The sequence below is a fragment of the Engystomops pustulosus genome, chromosome 1 (assembly GCF_040894005.1).
Source record: "Engystomops pustulosus chromosome 1, aEngPut4.maternal, whole genome shotgun sequence".
Taxonomy (NCBI): domain Eukaryota; kingdom Metazoa; phylum Chordata; class Amphibia; order Anura; family Leptodactylidae; genus Engystomops; species Engystomops pustulosus.
The window spans coordinates 287,370,142-287,392,525 of NC_092411.1; the positions used below are offsets into that span (position 1 = coordinate 287,370,142).

At 48.4% G+C, this 22,384-nt stretch overlaps 1 protein-coding gene across 7 annotated transcripts in view; it reads left to right on the plus strand.

Moving 5' to 3' along the window:
* The window catches only part of DYSF (dysferlin), a 173,496-nt gene that overhangs the window by 65,282 nt on the left and 85,830 nt on the right, over positions 1-22,384 (plus strand). For all 7 annotated transcript variants that reach the window (XM_072126385.1, XM_072126387.1, XM_072126390.1 and 4 more), the window contains 6 exons: positions 5,706-5,830; positions 6,183-6,289; positions 6,415-6,607; positions 9,839-9,994; positions 11,556-11,687; positions 13,263-13,429. In XM_072126385.1, coding sequence (XP_071982486.1) covers positions 5,706-5,830; positions 6,183-6,289; positions 6,415-6,607; positions 9,839-9,994; positions 11,556-11,687; positions 13,263-13,429 — 880 coding nt within the window. The remainder of the gene's footprint in view (positions 1-5,705; positions 5,831-6,182; positions 6,290-6,414; positions 6,608-9,838; positions 9,995-11,555; positions 11,688-13,262; positions 13,430-22,384) is intronic.

A 22,384-nucleotide genomic window follows, 5' to 3' on the forward strand; every position in this document is an offset into this window, starting at 1 on the left:
GGGGAGGAAGCCAGGAGTCCATCGGCCCCTCTTGAGACTGCCGCCTCGCACCCAAGACTCTGCAAAAGGCAATATCCAGTCCCTGACACTACTTACCCACAGGAGACCATTGTTTGAGTCCAGGCAACTGAAATTTACTTTCAGAAACATGGAGTCAAAGAAAACCCTTGGATTTAACATATCCAGCCCACCCTCTCTCCTCTGCAGGTAGGTGATCCCTCTTTTTACTGGGTTCATCCTGTTCCCCCATAAAAGTTGGAAGAACAGGCTAAAGAGCCTAGCGGGGAAAGATTCTGGCAAAGGAAAGACGACAGAGACGTAGAGGAAGACAGGGACCAGGTAAGTCTTCATCAGAGTAACCCTTTCTCTATAGGTCAGCCTCCAGTTCTTCCATCGCTGAACCTTTGCATTTCCGGTATCCAACTTCTCTTCCCAATTTAGTTTGGCATTGTCTTCCCTCCCAAATTTAACCCCAAGGATCTTAATATGGGTGGAGGCCTTGGCGAACTGTGGCAGATCAAAGCCCGGAGCAGTATCCAATGTCCAGAAAGCTTGACTCTTCTCAAGGTTGACCAGAGACCCGGAGGCCTCTGAGTAGCTTCTGATGGCTGCAGACAACATCTCCACCTCACGAGGTTCAGATATCACCACAGTCACATCATCCGCGTAGGCAACAACATCCAGGGGCAAGCAATGGGGGACCGGCACCCCCTGAAAATCACACCGCTGCAGTGATCTCAGGAATGGATCGATAGCAAACACATACAGCAGTGGACTCAGGGGGCAGCCCTGTCGCACCCCGGCCTCTACCCCGAAAGTGTCCCCCTGCCAACCATTGATCAGAGGAAAGGTCTTCGCCTCTCTGTACAAAGTTCTCAGCCAATCTATAAATTGTCCCGGAATACCGTACTTTGACAAAGTGGCCCATAGATAATCATGATCAACCCTGTCAAAGGCTTTAGCCTGGTCCAGACCTACAACATATCTCCCACACCTCAGAGCTTTACATCTCTCAAACATCTCTCTAATCGAGATGACTGCTCCAGAGATGTTCCGCCCTCTTACCGTGCCGTACTGAGAGCCTGCCAACAGTGCCGGGGACAAACAGACTAACCTAGAAAACAGAATTTTTGCCAAAATCTTCCTGTCGACATTCAAGAGGGCGATTGGCCTCCAGTTCTTGATGTCACTAGGCTCTTTCCCTTTGGACAGCAGAATTAGCGATGAGACCCTCATGGATGGAGGCATCAGGTGATTTTCTAGACAATTTGTAAATACATCCACAAGGATCGGGGCTAAGAGGTCTCTGAACTTCTTATAGAATTCACATGTTATTCCATCTGGACCTGGTGCCTTCTTCAGATGTAACTTATCAATGGCCTCTTTAACCTCCTCCTCTGTTATTTCTGCTGTCAAAGGAGAGAAATCCAAATCTTTAGTGTCAGGACCTGGAGTTGCCTCCAAGAATTGAGCCATTTTCTCTTTATCCAAAACCTTCCTCTGAAATAATTCAGCATAGTAGGATCTCACCACCCCCAGAATACCCTCCCGAGATTCCTGCAAAACTCCCTGGGAGTCAGTGAGACCTGTGATCGATTTCTTGGCCACACGTTCCCGGCAATTTTCATACGGATCGGGAACGCCCAGTTTTCCGTAATCTCTCTCGATCACCAGGGACGTGTAGCGACTGTACTGATACTGCTTTATTTCAGACTTCAGTCGGTCAATCTTTTGTTTGTCCCCCCCTCCCGCCGAATACAGTGACTCCAATTCTTTCCGCAGCTTGAGATACTGGCTGTACTTACTCTTACCCTTCTTCACTGACAGTCTCCTTAAGAGGGACCTGATCTCCTCCTTGACGTTCTCCCACCAGTCAGATATATTGTCGTAGAAGTCTTGTCTCTGGAGCTGGTCCTGAAAAAGGGAGTGGATACAATACTGGACATAGACATCATCCAGGATGCTGGAGTTAAGCCTCCATAGCCCCCGACCAATATCAGAGCGGTTAGTAGCTCCTATGCAAAACAATAAGGCCAGGTGATCAGAATATGGGACGACTCTCTCACTCATCCCACTAACATTCTCTGAGGGACTCACAAAAGCCATATCAATTCTGCTGTGCCTGTCAGCACAGGAGTAGGTGTACTTAGGTGTCCTACCACCCAGGGTGAATACATCACACATATGGGCCTGTGATATAATGCTCTTTAGGACTTTGGAGTCTCTGACCACTGCTCTGCCCGAGGATCTGTCACCCGATGTCATGGTAACATTAAAGTCGCCCGCCATTATCACAGGGATTGAAGTGAAAAGATATTGCTGCACCTCATTGAACAGCTGGATTCTCTCTGTCACTGTCTGTGGGCCATAGATGTTGATCAGCCGGAGCCGCCTACCATGGATGGTCACTTCTAGCACCAGGCACCTCCCCATAACGACCTCCGTCAGCCTGTGCACCGTCACATCTGTGGTGTTAAACAGTATGGCGACCCCGGCGTACGGCTCCACAGCCAGTGACCAGTAAGAAGGACCAGACCGCCACTCACGCTCAGCCTCACGGAGATGCCCTAAGGTGGTCAGACGGGTCTCCTGCAGGAAGATGACATCGGCGTCCAGATATCTCAGGTGGTCATACACGGCGTGTCTGGTCCTTCTTACTTTAATGCTGTTGACGTTGCTGGAAGCAATTTTTAGAGAAAACCCAGCCATCACAATGATAAAGAGCAGAGCAGTGACCCCCATCATCATATGTCAGAGTCAATGTCCCCCTGTCTTCCACCTGTCTCCATGTCTGACTCTACAGCGGTATCTTCAGGAGGGGGTTTCTTTTTAGTTGGGGGGTCCCCTATGTCCACCTCACACTCATTATCAATACGTTCCAGCTCTCGCTCATAATCCCCATCTGACTCTGACAGAGCATCAAACCGGTTGCCAAGGACCATGACCCCAGTATCACCACTGGCTTTCCTCATTGTTTTCAGGCCTAAATTGCTCTCTTCCTCAGGCTTACGGGAAGATTTATCTTTTTTCTTTCTTTTTTTCTTCTTTACCTCCTCATAATCACCAGGTGCTACAGAGGTGGCTGTCTGAGGCTGCTCCTGGGTGACAACCTCCATACTCCCCTGAGTGCTCCCTGACTGCTGAGGTTCTTGAGCAGTTTTACCTGAGCCCTGTTGTACTTCCCGCCTAGTCAGAATTTGTCCTGACAGCATGGCCTCCTCCTCTAAGGCATCTGCCTCCTGCACCATCTCATCATCTGAGAAGTCTCTAGCGATGTTGTGCCAGGCCTCCGGGCAATCCTTGTGTGGGTGGCCCATCTCACCGCACAGATTACACTTGACATTCTCACAGCTGGCACTGAGATGGCCGACCTCCCCACACAGGTTGCATTTTATTACTGTGCATATTTTAGCCACATGCCCGATCTTACCACATCTGAAGCACTTCCGTGGTTGCCCTGGGTAGAAACAGACGCCTTTCTCTCTACCAATGAAGAAGGAGTTAGGGAGGTGTAGGGTGATGTTGTTAAATTGCCTCAGTTTTACTAGAACCTTCCACCCTCCAGTCCAGATACCGTCGGCGTCTCGGTTCTTGGTGAGGTCAGACACCAGATCACAATGGCGCCTGAGCCACACAAGAATATCCTGAGGAGGAACCGACTCGTTCCAGAAGATGACATTCACCACTACAGTACCTGGCCTGGAAATGGGGACAAACGTAAACTTATTCCAGCCATCAACATCCTTGAACCGGGGGAGTTTATCCCAGAACCTATCCAGACTAGACATGAGCTTAAAGCTGACATCGTAGCCCTGTCTGTCTGGAAGGTTGATGACCGCCAGGATATCATCAGGCGTGAACCCCATCTGGCGGCACAGGAGATCCCGCACCACAAACCTCCTATCTGGGAGATCTTCCTTAGCGCCTCTGTTCTTAAAGCGCACCACGTTCCTCCTCTTAAACGCCTGCCCTGAGTACTGTGCGCCGGAGGTGAAGGAGGGAGCGCCGCGGCTCCAGGCGTTTTTAGGAGGCTCCTGACGGGGCTCACTCTGTGTATTGGGGGGAGGGTCTGAAGTAGAGGGACCTGACTCATCTGGGGGGCTGGATGTTAGAGGGGGGAAATCACACACATCATCCTGTACAATCCCCTGCCCCCCATCCACCGGTAGCTGCACCTCCCAGATAGACTGAGAGTCCCCTCCATCCCCCGACCCCTCAGCCACATCAAGATGTTTAGCAATGTCCCCAGTCTCTGTCACTACAGCACAATTCTGGGTCACCGCATCACCATGACGCATGGATGAAAGTCCACTATCCTGCTGCACAGTCTCTGCTGGGACCTGTGGTACTACAGCATTTTCCTCTGCTGCGGGGGTCTGCGGCTGTTCTTGTGTCTGTCCCTTCTGGAAAGAGAAGCTTGCAGGTTTCAATACTTGGGGTGACACTTTGTGGGGTGCACCTGGGGGGATGGGTCCAGCTTGTGCTGCAGGGGCCCGGGGTCCAGGGTTACAGCTCTGCTTCTGCTGGGCAAAGCGCTCCCTGTTCTTATAGGACTCGGCCAGGGGTCCCATCCTCTCCAGAACACAGTCCATGTCCCTCACCACCACAGCAAGTTCCTTACTTAGCGCCTGCAGCTTACTATTGTACAGGGCGCTGCTCTCAGGGTGCGCAGTCCTCAGGCTATACATACAGTCTATCTGCATTTGCAGCATCTGCTTGTGGTGACTCAGCTCCCCCATCCTCCTTACCAGTGCCGGGATCTCCTCCGCCATCTTCAGCTCAGGCGCTCGGGTAGTCTCCTTCAGCTGCCGTGCTGGTTGCTGTAGTCCTCCAGGCTGCCTGGGTGTAACCATCTCCTGGCTTGGCTTCTCAGGTTTGCTGCCTGTAATGGCCGGGCCTGAGACTGAGGCTGGATCACTCTGTGCAGAGACACTTAGCGGCTTTGCTGCTGACCTGGTGCGGCCTGTGCAGGCCATGCTGGACACAACCTCTCTCTGCTGCAGGTTTTCTTGCAGGGTCTGTCTCTCCAGGGATCTTCTCCGCTGTCTGGGTGCAGGAGTGGGGGGCTGTGCACCTGCTGCCTGACCTGTACTCAGCTGCTTCATTATCTGTGCTCCATGCTGTCCGGGCTGGGATCTGGCTTCACTTTCACTCTCTTTCTTTTCTTCTTTCTTCATTACACGGAGGTCACTCACAAACTGGCTGCTGCTCTGCTGGCGGCTCACTCTGGGATTTACATCCCCATCAGAAGTTGTAAGGGAGTTTTCTCCCGGTGTAGGCCTGGAAGCCTGGGCCTTGCTTGGGGAAGTTCCCCACCCAGGGTGGCCCCGCCCTGGGCTGTCTCCAGGCATCAGGAGACTTCAGGAGCTCAGCTCACACACAACCTCCCAGCAAGGGGGCAGTATTATAGTAGTTATATTCTTGTACATAGGGGGCAGTATTATAGTAGTTATATTCTTGTACATAGGGGGCAGTATTATAGTAGTTATATTCCTGTACATAGGGGGCAGTATTATAGTAGTTATATTCCTGTACATAGGGAGCAGTATTATAGCAGTTATATTCTGGTACATAGGGGGCAGTATTATAGTAGTTATATTCCTGTACATAGGGAGCAGTATTATAGCAGTTATATTCTGGTACATAGGGGGCAGTATTATAGTACTCTGTTTCTTTGCAGTAATGACATGTAATGTTATTTTCAGGCTGTCAGTATTACTACCTCCCGTGGGGCAATGTGAAACCAGTGGTTGTTCTCTCTTCATACTGGGAAGATATCTGGCACAGGACTGACACACAGAACATTCTCTTTCATGCGGTGGACAATCTGGTGAGTGTTGGGAAGTGACGTAGTTCCAGATCGCTCTGTGTTACTTTTCCACAATATTGTAGATATTTATATAACTAGATCATTATCTGTTAAAACCTACTTCCCGATGCTTCTGGGTTTGGAGGACACAAAATCTAAAGCTTGTGGTAACAGAAGCGAATAGCTTAACATTAAGGATGATAGAACAAGGACACATTTGGTTCTTCAAATCATCTATGACTTCATGTTTGGACAGATTTCACTTGTCTTGGCTTATCTTCTCCTGTTCAGTACTTGTAGTACTTACCATTGACCAACCTGTAGTAGATTTTGGATGGTGCTTTGTGGTTCACATGCTTCTTCTTTTTTTTAGGAATCCAACTTGGAAAAAGTTCAACTTGCAGTTAAAGCAAAATGCTCCCCCTATGACCTGGACTCGTTGGTGACACGTCTGATCAATGACATCATAAGTGACTGCAGGTACATAGATCTACTAGAGAAGCTCAGCACCAGAACCCAATGCAAGGTCATCGGAAACATCCGAAACTGCCTTATTGGATACCAGCAATCACATCTTCTGATTCTTTGTATTCTTCTGTTTCCAGTTATCCATTACCAGATGTCCCATCCATACCCGGAACCACCCACTTGGACCTGTATCTCTATCGCTTTCGGAGGTCTAACCTGAGCCAGATAGTCCAGTCTGCACTGAAGATAAAGCACGAGGATTGTGAGCTATTGGATGTCCTCGAGCAGGCGGAGGACTGGTTACTGAGACTAAAGTCTCTGGCTGAGGAGGTAATGGCTGGGGTTGTAGATAATTTGTCTAGAATACTCAGCACCTTAAACTCAATGGGCCACATTTATCAGAACCAGTGCAGTCTGTACTATGTATAGTGTCCTGTGGAGGGTGCAGGGGGCGGCAGATTCTTCAGAACTGGTGCTGGATCTTCCATGAATCTGGCGCCCCCTGCACTGTTCAGGAAGTGACACCATTTTTTTTGTTGCACTTTGTTCATACTGCAGAATTGTGCCGCACGTCAGTTATAAATGTGGCACACGGATCGGCTAAGCAGTAACAGTGGCTTTAGCTGCACATTTTTTCTGTCTTGTCGGACACGGAGCAGCCGCCACATAAAACTGGTGCAGACTGTTCAAGCAGTCTCCAGATTGTTGTCAGTGCAAAGTCGGACAGAAAACTGGTGCAAACACTTTAATAAATGTGGCCCATTAAAGTAAGGACCACATAAGTTAAAGGACATCTACCAGATTATTGGTGTTAGAGTGTGCTAAATAGGCTGCTCGTTATGTCTAGGGGATGGGGGGGGATTGTGTTTTACATGTTATTCGTTGTTTTTATTGGCACAATAATAACTTTGTAAAAGTGCTGGAGACGCTCAGGTTCAGGGCCGGATTAAAGGAGGGGCTCCTGGGGCTCGAGCCCCGGGGCCCCCACCACTTTCACTTTTTAAGGGGCCCCCCAACAGTCTCCGACAGTCAATGACTCAGCTGAGTCGCTGACTGTCTCTGTGTGCAATGCACAGTGGCCCGTGGCAGCTGCCTTTGCTGGGGGAGATAGCTGAGATCGCCATTTTCTACAGGGGACTGGCAAGCTACATACTACAGGGGTCTGGCTGGCTATATACCTCCAAAAACATTGTTGGAAGGGCCCCCACCAGTTTGCGCCCAGGGGCCCCCACCACCCTTAATCTGGCCCTGCTCAGGTTGACTGCGCCCGAGTGCTTCTTGGCTTCCCCGGACTTTATTAGCTGCTTCCTGCCGCCGGCCAGAGAATTAGGATCCGACTGGTGACGCCAAAGGGCCAGGGCGCGGAGAGCGGGGCGTGTGCTCTCTCCTAGTTCCCCGTCTGGCTGCAGGAGGAGGCTTGCATTGGGGGGGTGTGAAAATATTAAAGTCTGGGGAAGCCGAGAGACGATCGGGCGCAATCAGCCTGAGCGTGTCCAGCACTTTTACAAAGTTATTATTTCGGCAATAGAAAACGCCGATTTACATGTAAATACGGTCCCCCCCCATCCCCTAGAAGTAACGAGCAGCCTATTTAGGACACTCTACCACCAATAATCTTGTGGTAGATGTCCTGTTAAGCTACCAGGACTGGCCCGGGCAGTGTTATATTGCCGCCCATCCTCCCTACGTAACTACCGTCATGAGGGAAAAAATGGTTTGTCCACTTTCCCAACCTTGTTCTGGATCATCTAAAAAAAATATGCAAGTTTACAACTAATGTTATTCTTAAAAGATTTGTGTTCACAGCTCAGCTTCAGATCTATGTATCTGTCTGGTAACAGACTACAGACAATCCCTATTGTAGTCTGACCGTGCCATATACTCTCGTTCCTCTGGCCCCAATCCCTTACTAACCTACACAATAGAGATTGTCTCTCCATACTTATTGTCATCCAAGAATTACTTCTTCCTATGCTTGGTGCCATTTAGGGACCTTCCCTCATGTCAGGTATCATTAGTCTACTCTACTCAAGGTCTGATTCCGATTTAGGTATCATCTCAAGATATTAGGGGGGGTTGGATGCAGATTTTGTATTTGTGGCCCAGCAGCTTAATGGGATAAACACAGTGGGGCAGATTTACTTACCCGGTCCATTCGCCATCCAGCGGCGCGTTCTCTGCGGTGGATTCGGGTCCGGCCGGGATTCATTAAGGTAGTGCATTGGAACGCGCTCAAGTTCACCGGCCTATTCTTAGTGAAGGTAAGCGCAAGCTCCGCGACACTTTTTTTGTTTTAAATGCGGCGGTTTTTCCGAATCCGTCGAGTTTTTGTTCGGCCACGCCCCCCGTTTTCCGTCGCGTGCATGCCAGCGCCGAAGCGCCGCAATCCGATTGCGTGCGCCAAAATCCTGGGGCAATTCAGGGAAAATCGGCGCAAATCGGAAATATTCGGGTAACACGTTGGGAAAACGCGAATCGGGCCCTTAGTAAATGACCCCCATTAAATGGGACTGGTGCTGGTTCTTGCCATAGACCCACATAATTCTTTGAGAAGAACTAGTATGTCCTCATTCTCGGGTTGGTCACATACCTTTAGTAAGGGGAAGCTCCTGGCTGGTTCACACTGTATTTCGGACAGGTGAATACAATCCAAATTTCTCCTTTATAAAATATAATGATTTTGATCATTTTGGGCAAATTCCAGACTCTTCTCACCATCATTGGTCCTGCCAAGCGTATGGAGACAGGGTTATTAATCATAGGGCAAAGTCACATCTAATACACTTCAAAAATTTCTGAAAATAAAGCAAATATATCAATGTCTTTATAATAAGAGGAACAATTAAAAACAGATTTTTACTTCTGCTGAATCCGAGAGATGGAACGATTATGTAAAAATGTAACCTTGGTGATTAAGTCATGGCAGAGGAGTTGCTGCTGAGAGTCATCCTGGTGGCTGCCATGTTCTCACCACATAAATAGACCCAATTGCCCAGAATAGACCGTAAAGATTTTTATAGAAGGTTGAAGTTACCAAAACACTGATGACTTACTGCTTCTGAATAAAGTCCTCTGTGATATTATTTCCTAAGCAAATAGTATTCTTCACAGCCTCTCTTCGCCAAATCCACCCACGTGTGGCATTTTTTGTGGTGGAACAAGGTCATTGAGACAAGTACGATTGTGTGTCCCGAGGATTGTTGAACGTTCATCTCAACGCAGAGTTCAGTGGTTTCTAGTATCTTTCAGCTTAGGTTGAAGATCAAGTCTTGGGTTAAGAGTAGGTGGTCCCTTCATCTCTGCCAAGTGTGGTCATCGGTGAAGTCTTAGATGAAGACAACAGAAGTCCACGCAGCCAGTTCCTTGGCCTCTTCCATGGTTTCCATCATTGGCAGGAGCTTCTGTATGTTCTCCTTGCAGATAATACAAAATGTTAATGATGCCTGTCTGCGTTGTGGCTTTCGCTTTTCCATAATTTTCCAATTTTCATCTGTATTTTGTTATGTATTTGTTGGAAAGGTTCACTAATATTTTGTGAATCTGTAATTTTTTTTTTTTCAGCCGCAGAACAGCTTGCCAGATATAGTGATTTGGATGTTACAAGGAGACAAGCGTGTGGCTTATTACAGAATACCAGCCCATCAAGTCCTTTTCTCCAGGAACGGGGCCAAGTGTTGCGGCAAGCACTGCGGAAAACTTCAGACGATATTTCTTAAAGTATGTTTTCATTTCTATTAGTGCGAGTTTCTTTGGTATAAGTTAACTGGCAGGGGTCAGCCCAGATTGGACTGTAGGCTAGATTGAATGTGACAGAAATCGGAACCAGAATCTGGGCATAAATTCCTTGCGAGAGTTTTTGAAATATTTGTTCAATCGTTACAATCCGGCCAAAAGTAAAGATCTATTTGATAATTAGGTTATTTCTTACAAACGAGTCTGATAGCTCACATTATAGCCACCCTCCCTAGGACAGTACTATTGGACCATATGTAGCAAATCTGTTGGCTGACCAAGTTTTCCATTCGAAAATCGCTGTTTGGAACTAGGTTCACACATAATATCTGCACATTATGTGATATTATCAAGATGTCAAACTCAAGTATGATGTACGGCTAATGCAGCTGTCGTATGTTATGAATATGTTCTATCGGCCGTTCTGTTCCACATCTTTGCCCTTGTCTAGAGCTGGACAGAGGTACCTGGAGGGTGGAGGAACAGGGGTGCAAGCCGTGCGTCCAACCACCGGGGGAATAAGCACAGGGAGAGGGACGCAACCCTAGTGTGATACTGCAAATGTAGATTGATCCAGAAAGGTGACGATAAAACTCTCACCTCATATCTGGTGAAAGTAAGCCTTGAATGAGGTCCTTATGTGATGATGGTAGCCGATCCTCGTGATATCCGCGTTGAACCCAGGGTGGTCGTCCTTGGTAACATCGAGAGGAAATGCAAAAGCCCGTGGAGAAGGAAAAAAATTCCGGACCGGCGCTCAAACATCCAAAGAAGAATTGGAGCCTTGTGAAGATTTTGTTGCTTTATTAAACTCTTGCGATGCGTTTCAGCTCCGGACTGGAGCTTTCATCAGGTGAAAGCTCCAGTCCGGAGCTGAAACGCATCGTAAGACTTTAATAAAGTAACAAAATCTTCACGAGGCTCCAATTCTTCTTGGGATGTTCAAGCGCTGGTCCGGATTTCTTTTCCTTCTCCACTAGTCTAGAGCTGGTCTAGGTTACTCAAAGTGTGTGTGTGTGTGTGGGGGGGGTTCCCTACTTAGATATTGATCCTGTTGTCAGTTTACTACTATTGACTACAAAGACTCTCCATTTTTTACTCCATCTGTATCAAAGGATGGTCTACAAAAATGTCCTGGAGAGAAGTGGAAGCAGGATGCTGTCTGTGAGGGCTCACAATCTGTATGGGAGTAGGTGGACACATGAGGTGCGGGATCAGAGCAGTGCAGTTATTGCATATTTTAGGCAGTCCTTTTTGGGTTGATTCACAGGTACACGTGAGCCTTGGTGTCAGAAGAAGGTACAGAATTTCCATTAGGAATCTGGAGCTGAAGGTGTTGCTGACCATCTTTTTTGTAATCAACTCAACCAACCAAGACATGGGTGGGCATAATTAAATGGCATTCTAGTCCGGACATTGCTTTATACAGTACATAGGAAGAAAAAAATGGATTTTCCATTATTGGTGGTGGGAGCCTCTCCAGAGGACAACACATCAGTGTTTAGATGTTTTCTTTATTCCACTTTCTCCGTTTTATTATTTTTAGTTTCCTCAAGAAGGAAATAAAGGAGCGAAGATGCCAGGGCAGGTGCGGGTGCAGCTATGGTTTGGGCTCTCCGTCGACCAGAAGGAGTTCAATCAGTACGCTCAGGGGAAACTCTCGGTGTTTGCGGAATCGGTAATGTTTCAAACTTTCCTTATTTGACTATTCTGTTCTGTTCACTGGGTTCTTACTTTATTTCATATTGTTTTATCTGATCATAGGGAATCCTTTCTAGCCTACCAATCTTCTTCATGTCTGATCCCTACTCATCCCATTCCTTTAAATCATTCCTTTTTATCATATCTATCATATCTATATACATATCACTTCTATAAACTGTACACATATAACACCTTTCTATCCTACTAATCTTCTTCACGTCTGATCCTTACTCATCCCATTCCTTTTAAACAGATCTTAATCTATATTTTTATTCTATTCGATTTTAATCCACCACATTCCATTCATTCATACTAAGGGCCCGATTCGCGGTTTCCTGACGTGTTACCCGAATATTTCCACTTTGCGCCAATTTTCCCTGTATTTCCCTGGGATTTTGGCGCATCGGCGCTGGCATGTATGCGCCGAAAATCGGGGGGCGTGGCCGAACGAAAACCCAACGGATTCGGAAAAACTGCCGCATTTAAAAAACAAAAAGCGTCGCCGAGCTTGCACTTACCTTCACTCAGCCCGGCTCGGTGAACTCCAGTGCGTTCCGATGCTCTTCAGCGCAGCAGCGCCACCTGGTGGACGTCGGAGGAACTGCCTTAGTGAATCCCGGCCGGACCCGAATTTAGCGCAGAGAATGTGCCACTGGATCGCGAATGGGCCGGGTAAGTAAATCTGCCCCAATGTCTTCAATTCCATTTACAACCATTGCATTACATCCCTCTGATCCCATCCTTTCCATTCCCACTAATTTTGTAAAACACCATCTATTCCATCTGATCCTTACCTTTGGGGTATCATCCCATGTGATCTCATTATCCAATCCTTATCCATCATCTGATTTTATCCAAACCTAATCCAGCCCTTTGGATCCTCATACATCTTATTCCATCCATCTGATTATGTCCCATCTTGTGGCACTCCATCGGATACTATCCATTTTTAGCCCATCCCATCTGATCCCATATCATTCTATCCAATCCCAATCCATTCTGATTCTATGCGTTGTTCTATCCTATCTTACCATATACCATCTTATGCCACCCATCCTATGGCATTCTGTCCCATCTTTCTATCCCTTTCTGTTTAATCCCATCTGATCCTATTGCATCTTTTTCCATTTTATAAGATCCCGTCCCATCCCATCTGATCCTATGCTTGTATCCCATGTTATCCAACCCCACCCTTCCATCTTATCTTCTTTTATCATATCTATCATATTACTGCTATACACTGTACACATATAAAGTCTAAATCTATCTCTTTCTACCATTCTGAATTTTGTTTGTTTTCTTTATACAATTTTACATTGCAGCCCACCCTACCCTGCTCACTTACAATGTTACCCTATCTCTCCTTTTTACCTTACCTAATCTTGGCCCATCTCAATGTGATAAATAACACAATATTAAAAGCTTATATTCTTGACCTTTGACACAATCTAATGTCATCTTTTTTACCTATAGATACCTAGATTATATTGATACTTTTCTATGTCATCATGTACAAATAGAGAAGCCAACAGCGTTGTATGTCTTGCAGTATGAGAACCAGACCAAGCTGGCATTGGTGGGAAACTGGGGAACCACCGGACTCACCTACCCCAAGTACTCAGATGTGACTGGGAAGATCAAGCTTCCAAAGGATAGCTTCAAGCCCTCCAGTGGTTGGACATGGGCCGGAGACTGGTTTATCAGCCCTGAGAAGACGTGAGTTCAGATTGTAACCTGATCAGATGTGTTTATGTGCTTCTAAATGTCACGTTACAGCTTTTCCTTGAGGTCCTACATGTTTTACAATGTTCTTCAATAACTCCAATCATTTCTGTTGACTATTACGTCTTCTCCTGATACTGAAGGCGGCTGGCTCTTCTGGTATGTTGACTTGGACAGAGCTGTGACATAATCCCAGGGTTTGGTTTTTATACTATAATCAGCTGATAAATGGCCGAGGTCTGTAACGTATCACAAGCTCTCCTATGGCTGTTCTATGTAATTCACCAGATAAACATTTTCCTAAGAGATTTGGAGTCTTTTGGCATCAGGAAATCAGGGCACACCACATCGGGCGAATGTCCATGGATTGATCTACCACCTCCACCACGCCAAGGCTTGAGTTACGTCTACTCCAGGGGGCTGATTTCTGAACTCTCTGGTGTTTTTTATTACTTAGGGCTGTAAAAGTGAATGAACATTTATTGTTTGGTTATTGTTATTGATTTAGGTCTGAAAATAAACCAAGAAGTAACTTGGTAACCAAGAAGTAGCTGAATCTGTAGAGTTTCAGGGTCACAATGATTTCTAGTGACATAAGATAATCAAATTTGGGATGATCCCCAGGTCGGACTTAAAGCTTTAGTCTGTTTTGTGTATCATGTCATGAGAGTAGTTGGGGAAACTACTGGATAAAAGACACCAGAGAGAGGAGAACCATTTCCTTTAAGTTTTATTCCTGGGATCAACTGGTCCATCCATGACCATTTATGAAGATGGATGTTCAGGTTACAATCCTGGTTTAATCATCTTTGTGTCTGAAAAAAATGGTTAATGTTCCTGAGACTCAACTTTTTGCTAAGCTTCCATGTCTGGTTTCTCTGCACTGGTGGGTTAGAAGAAGTCCCTTTAACTCAACTCTATGCAAGAGAACCCAATGCAATGTAATGTACCTGTGTCACGGGTGTCCCTGTGCCCCTCTGTGACGGCACTCCCCCATCCCCCAGCCCTCACTTACCTCTCTACGCTCCTGCTCCCATCCCGGCTAACCCGAGCACGTCCCCACTCCCTAGGGCGCGCACGTGCTAGCACTCGAAGATTTAAAGGGCCAGCGCACCCCTGATTGGCGCTGGTATTTTTGGGTTTTCCCCTGCAGCTCCCATCTCTCGCCGGATCTTAAAGCTCATAGCGATAAGAGAAAGCTTCCTGGTTCCTTGACTCTGTGTTGATCTCCCGTTGTGACCCTGGATCTGACCTCTGCATCTCTGCTGCCTGCCCTGACTTCCTGCCTGTGCCTGACCTTGAGCCTGGACTGTGATTCTGTACTTCGACCTTGGCTGTCACCGCAGGCTAGTCGCACCTGTGGATTGACCTGGTAGCACCCTAAAATATGGGTAAGATTACTTTCTATGCAGCTTTTCCTTTTGTCATAAACGTGAAGGTTTTTCTGTTCGCTCAATGCGTTTCGAAGTATCTTCTTCTTCAAGCACTATTCAAGCTCTTGAGGAGATTTTTATGGGCTTAAAGGGGTTTTCCCACAAACAAAGGTTAGGCCCTATCCACCGAGTAGGGCCTAACTTGCTGATCAGTGAGGGTCTCAGTGCTGAGACAGATCATGAAAACGAGGGGTCCGATGGGGTTACAGGTACCTCCATCGGACCCCGCGTCGCTCTGTCAGACTAATGGAGCAGACGGCCGTGCATTATCAATCTGCTCTATTAATGTCTACGGAGCTGATGGAAATTGCCGAGTGCTGCACTCATCGTTTTCGTGATATGTGGGGGTCTCATCACTGAGACCCCCACTGATCAGCAAGTGAGGTCCTATCCGATGGATAGGGCCTAACTTTTCTTCGTGGAAAAACCCCTTTAAGGGCATGTAATGTGAACTAGTAAAGTACAATTTTGCACAGTATTATTTGACTACAAATATTTGACTTGTAGTAAAAGTGTATTGTGTATAAGACAAACCCTACTACAATAGGATCCATATTAAAGTAAGCACAAGACCAGTTTCTTTATAGTTTGATGACACTAATCGTGTCTAAGATTGATACTTTGTGTTAGTCTGATTTTAATATGAAAGTTTTACGTAATAGTAAATTGATGTGACGACTCTACTGACTAGTTCCAGCTCTTTCTATATAATTTTATAGCTTTGTGCCGGCTATATTGGTTCTGAAGAAAAATAGGGACAAAGAGCCCCTCCCGTTTTCCTAATTCACACCTATTGCCCCACCCCCAAACATAGTATAATATCGTCCTTAATGGCCCCACATAGTATAATGGCGCCTTCCTGGGGCCAACCTTCCTATGGACCCATTTAATACCCCATTATGCAACTCAGTAACAAATATTTGCACCTATTTAATGTATCTACCCTTTACTGTTGTTCCCACACTTTTTATTATATCACCAAATTTATAATGCCTGAGCTTTCTGTACTCCTGTCATCCCCCTCCTAATGTTGTAGCCTCCTGTCACACATTCCCTTCATACTGTGGCCTCTGTCCTCCACCCCCATCATATTGTCACCCCTCCATCTCTCCCTCATATTGTGGTACTGTCCTCTCTCATATTGTGGCTCTCACCCCTCATATTGTGGCCCCCTGTCCTCTCTAATACCATGGCCCCCTCTCCTCATATTGTGGCCCCCTGTCCTCTCTAACACCGTGGGCACCTCTCCTCATATTGTGGCCGCCTGTCCTCTCTAATACCATGGCCCCCTCTCCTCATATTGTGGCCCCCTGCCCTCTCTATAATACCATGGCCCCCTCTCCTCATATTGTGGCCGCCTGTCCTCTCTAATACCATGGCCCCCTCTCCTCATATTGTGGCCGCCTGTCCTCTCTAACACCGTGGGCACCTCTCCTCATATTGTGGCCCCCTGTCCTCTCTAACACCGTGGGCACCTCTCCTCATATTGTGGCCCCCTGTCCTCTCTAACACCGTGGGCACCTCTCCTCATATTGTGGCCCCCTGTCCTCTCTAACACCTTGGGCACCTCTCCTCATATTGTGGCCCCCTGTCCTCTCTAACACCGTAGGCACCTCTCCTCATATTATGGCCCACTCCCATAATATTGTGGCCCCCTGTCCTCTCTCATACTGTGGCCCTCTTCCCTCATATTGTGACCCCCCTGTCCCCCTCTCATATTGTGGCTCCCTGTCTGCTAGCATAATGTGGCCTCCTGTCCTGTCTCATATTGTGGCCCCCTGTCTCATATTGTTGCCCCCTGTCCTCTCTTTGACTGTGGTCCCCTCACCTCATATTGTGGCCTACTGTGTTGTCTCATATTTGGGGCCTCTGTCCTCTCTCATACTGTGGCTTTCTTCCCTCATATTGTGACCCCCCCCTGTCCGCTCTTCTACTGTGGCCCCCTGTCTTCCTCTCATATTGTGGCTCCCTGTCTGCAAGCCTAACGTGGCCTCATGTCTTGTCTCATATTGTGGCCCCTGTCCTCTCTTTTACTGTGGCCCACTCCCCTCATATTGTGGCCCACTGTTCTGTCTTATACTGTGGCCCTCTTCCCTCATATTGTGACCCCCTGTAATCTCTTATACTGTGGCCTCTTGTCCTCCTCTCATATGGTGGCCCCCTGTAATCTCTTATACTGTGGCCTCCTGTCCTCCTCTCATATGGTGGCCCCCTGTAATCTCTTATACTGTGGCCCTCTTCCCTCATATTGTGGCCCCCTGTAATCTCTTATACTGTGGCCTTCTGTCCTCCTCTCATATGGTGGCCCCCTGTAATCTCTTATACTGTGGCCCTCTTCCCTCATATTGTGGCCCCCTGTAATCTCTTATACTGTGGCCTTCTGTCCTCCTCTCATATGGTGGCCCCCTGTAATCTCTTATACTGTGGCCCCCTGTCCTCCTCTCATATGGTGGCCCCCTGTAATCTCTTATACTGTGGCCTTCTGTCCTCCTCTCATATTGTGGCCCCCTGTAATCTCTTATACTGTGGCCTCCTGTCCTCCTCTCATATGGTGGCCCCCTGTAATCTCTTATACTGTGGCCTCCTGTCCTCCTCTCATATGGTGGCCCCCTGTAATCTCTTATACTGTGGCCCCCTGTCCTCCTCTCATATGGTGGCCCCCTGTAATCTCTTATACTGTGGCCTCCTGTCCTCCTCTCATATGGTGGCCCCCTGTAATCTCTTATACTGTGGCCTCCTGTCCTCCTCTCATATGGTGGCCCCCTGTAATCTCTTATACTGTGGCCTCCTGTCCTCCTCTCATATGGTGGCCCCCTGTAATCTCTTATACTGTGGCCCCCTGTCCTCCTCTCATATGGTGGCCCCCTGTAATCTCTTATACTGTGGCCTCCTGTCCTCCTCTCATATGGTGGCCCCCTGTAATCTCTTATACTGTGGCCCCCTGTCCTCCTCTCATATGGTGGCCCCCTGTAATCTCTTATACTGTGGCCTCCTGTCCTCCTCTCATATGGTGGCCCCCTGTAATCTCTTATACTGTGGCCTCCTGTCCTCCTCTCATATGGTGGCCCCCTGTAATCTCTTATACTGTGGCCTCCTGTCCTCCTCTCATATTGTGGCCCCCTGTAATCTCTTATACTGTGGCCTCCTGTCCTCCTCTCATATGGTGGCCCCCTGTAATCTCTTATACTGTGGCCCCCTGTCCTCCTCTCATATGGTGGCCCCCTGTAATCTCTTATACTGTGGCCTCCTGTCCTCCTCTCATATGGTGGCCCCCTGTAATCTCTTATACTGTGGCCTCCTGTCCTCCTCTCATATGGTGGCCCCCTGTAATCTCTTATACTGTGGCCTCCTGTCCTCCTCTCATATGGTGGCCCCCTGTAATCTCTTATACTGTGGCCTCCTGTCCTCCTCTCATATGGTGGCCCCCTGTAATCTCTTATACTGTGGCCTCCTGTCCTCCTCTCATATGGTGGCCCCCTGTAATCTCTTATACTGTGGCCTCCTGTCCTCCTCTCATATGGTGGCCCCCTGTAATCTCTTATACTGTGGCCTCCTGTCCTCCTCTCATATGGTGGCCCCCTGTAATCTCTTATACTGTGGCCTCTTGTCCTCCTCTCATATGGTGACCCCCTGTAATCTCTTATACTGTGGCCTCCTGTCCTCCTCTCATATGGTGGCCCCCTGTAATCTCTTATACTGTGGCCTCCTGTCCTCCTCTCATATGGTGGCCCCCTGTAATCTCTTATACTGTGGCATCCTGTCCTCCTCTCATATTGTGGCCCCCTGTAATCTCTTATACTGTGGCCCCCTGTCCTCCTCTCATATTGTGACCCCCTGTAATCTCTTATACTGTGGCCCCCTGTCCTCCTCTCATATGGTTGCCCCCTGTAATCTCTTATACTGTGGCCTCCTGTCCTCCTCTCATATGGTGACCCCCTGTAATCTCTTATACTGTGGCCTCTTGTCCTCCTCTCATATGGTGGCCCCCTGTAATCTCTTATACTGTGGCCTCCTGTCCTCCTCTCATATTGTGGCCCCCTGTAATCTCTTATACTGTGGCCTCCTGTCCTCCTCTCATATTGTGGCCCCCTGTAATCTCTTATACTGTGGCCCCCTGTCCTCCTCTCATATGGTGGCCCCCTGTAATCTCTTATACTGTGGCCTCCTGTCCTCCTCTCATATGGTGGCCCCCTGTAATCTCTTATACTGTGGCCTCCTGTCCTCCTCTCATATGGTGGCCCCCTGTAATCTCTTATACTGTGGCCCCCTGTCCTCCTCTCATATGGTGGCCCCCTGTAATCTCTTATACTGTGGCCTCCTGTCCTCCTCTCATATGGTGGCCCCCTGTAATCTCTTATACTGTGGCCTCCTGTCCTCCTCTCATATGGTGGCCCCCTGTAATCTCTTATACTGTGGCCTCCTGTCCTCCTCTCATATTGTGGCCCCCTGTAATCTCTTATACTGTGGCCTCCTGTCCTCCTCTCATATGGTGGCCCCCTGTAATCTCTTATACTGTGGCCTCCTGTCCTCCTCTCATATGGTGGCCCCCTGTAATCTCTTATACTGTGGCCTCCTGTCCTCCTCTCATATGGTGGCCCCCTGTAATCTCTTATACTGTGGCCTCCTGTCCTCCTCTCATATGGTGGCCCCGTGTAATCTCTTATACTGTGGCCTTCTGTCCTCCTCTCATATTGTGGCCCCCTGTAATCTCTTATACTGTGGCCTCCTGTCCTCCTCTCATATGGTGGCCCCCTGTAATCTCTTATACTGTGGCCTCCTGTCCTCCTCTCATATGGTGGCCCCCTGTAATCTCTTATACTGTGGCCTCTTGTCCTCCTCTCATATGGTGACCCCCTGTAATCTCTTATACTGTGGCCTCCTGTCCTCCTCTCATATGGTGGCCCCGTGTAATCTCTTATACTGTGGCCTCCTGTCCTCCTCTCATATGGTGGCCCCCTGTAATCTCTTATACTGTGGCCCCCTGTCCTCCTCTCATATGGTGGCCCCCTGTAATCTCTTATACTGTGGCCTCCTGTCCTCCTCTCATATGGTGGCCCCCTGTAATCTCTTATACTGTGGCCTCCTGTCCTCCTCTCATATGGTGGCCCCCTGTAATCTCTTATACTGTGGCCTCCTGTCCTCCTCTCATATGGTGGCCCCCTGTAATCTCTTATACTGTGGCCCCCTGTCCTCCTCTCATATGGTGGCCCCCTGTAATCTCTTATACTGTGGCCTCCTGTCCTCCTCTCATATGGTGGCCCCCTGTAATCTCTTATACTGTGGCCTCCTGTCCTCCTCTCATATGGTGGCCCCCTGTAATCTCTTATACTGTGGCCTCCTGTCCTCCTCTCATATGGTGGCCCCCTGTAATCTCTTATACTGTGGCCTCTTGTCCTCCTCTCATATGGTGGCCCCCTGTAATCTCTTATACTGTGGCCTCCTGTCCTCCTCTCATATGGTGGCCCCGTGTAATCTCTTATACTGTGGCCTTCTGTCCTCCTCTCATATTGTGGCCCCCTGTAATCTCTTATACTGTGGCCTCCTGTCCTCCTCTCATATGGTGGCCCCCTGTAATCTCTTATACTGTGGCCTCCTGTCCTCCTCTCATATTGTGGCCCCCTGTAATCTCTTATACTGTGGCCTCTTGTCCTCCTCTCATATGGTGACCCCCTGTAATCTCTTATACTGTGGCCTCCTGTCCTCCTCTCATATGGTTGCCCCCTGTAATCTCTTATACTGTGGCCTCCTGTCCTCCTCTCATATGGTGGCCCCCTGTAATCTCTTATACTGTGGCATCCTGTCCTCCTCTCATATTGTGGCCCCCTGTAATCTCTTATACTGTGGCCCCCTGTCCTCCTCTCATATTGTGACCCCCTGTAATCTCTTATACTGTGGCCCCCTGTCCTCCTCTCATATGGTGACCCCCTGTAATCTCTTATACTGTGGCCTCTTGTCCTCCTCTCATATGGTGGCCCCCTGTAATCTCTTATACTGTGGCCTCCTGTCCTCCTCTCATATTGTGGCCCCCTGTAATCTCTTATACTGTGGCCCCCTGTCCTCCTCTCATATTGTGACCCCCTGTAATCTCTTATACTGTGGCCCCCTGTCCTCCTCTCATATGGTGACCCCCTGTAATCTCTTATACTGTGGCCCCCTGTCCTCCTCTCATATGGTGACCCCCTGTAATCTCTTATACTGTGGCCTCTTGTCCTCCTCTCATATGGTAGCCCCCTGTAATCTCTTATACTGTGGCCTCCTGTCCTCCTCTCATATTGTGGCCCCCTGTAATCTCTTATACTGTGGCCTCCTGTCCTCCTCTCATATGGTGGCCCCCTGTAATCTCTTATACTGTGGCCTCCTGTCCTCCTCTCATATGGTGGCCCCCTGTAATCTCTTATACTGTGGCCTCCTGTCCTCCTCTCATATGGTGGCCCCCTGTAATCTCTTATACTGTGGCCTCCTGTCCTCCTCTCATATGGTGGCCCCCTGTAATCTCTTATACTGTGGCCCCCTGTCCTCCTCTCATATGGTGGCCCCCTGTAATCTCTTATACTGTGACCTCCTGTCCTCCTCTCATATTGTGGCCCCCTGTAATCTCTTATACTGTGGCCTCTTGTCCTCCTCTCATATGGTGGCCCCCTGTAATCTCTTATACTGTGGCCTCCTGTCCTCCTCTCATATGGTTGCCCCCTGTAATCTCTTATACTGTGGCCTCCTGTCCTCCTCTCATATGGTGGCCCCCTGTAATCTCTTATACTGTGGCATCCTGTCCTCCTCTCATATTGTGACCCCCTGTAATCTCTTATACTGTGGCCTCCTGTCCTCCTCTCATATGGTGGCCCCCTGTAATCTCTTATACTGTGGCCCCCTGTCCTCCTCTCATATGGTGGCCCCCTGTAATCTCTTATACTGTGGCCTCCTGTCCTCCTCTCATATGGTGGCCCCCTGTAATCTCTTATACTGTGGCCTCCTGTCCTCCTCTCATATGGTGGCCCCCTGTAATCTCTTATACTGTGGCCCCCTGTCCTCCTCTCATATGGTGGCCCCCTGTAATCTCTTATACTGTGGCCTCCTGTCCTCCTCTCATATGGTGGCCCCCTGTAATCTCTTATACTGTGGCCTCCTGTCCTCCTCTCATATGGTGGCCCCCTGTAATCTCTTATACTGTGGCCCCCTGTCCTCCTCTCATATGGTGGCCCCCTGTAATCTCTTATACTGTGGCCTCCTGTCCTCCTCTCATATGGTGGCCCCCTGTAATCTCTTATACTGTGGCCTCCTGTCCTCCTCTCATATGGTGGCCCCCTGTAATCTCTTATACTGTGGCCTCCTGTCCTCCTCTCATATTGTGGCCCCCTGTAATCTCTTATACTGTGGCCTCCTGTCCTCCTCTCATATGGTGGCCCCCTGTAATCTCTTATACTGTGGCCTCCTGTCCTCCTCTCATATGGTGGCCCCCTGTAATCTCTTATACTGTGGCCTCCTGTCCTCCTCTCATATGGTGGCCCCCTGTAATCTC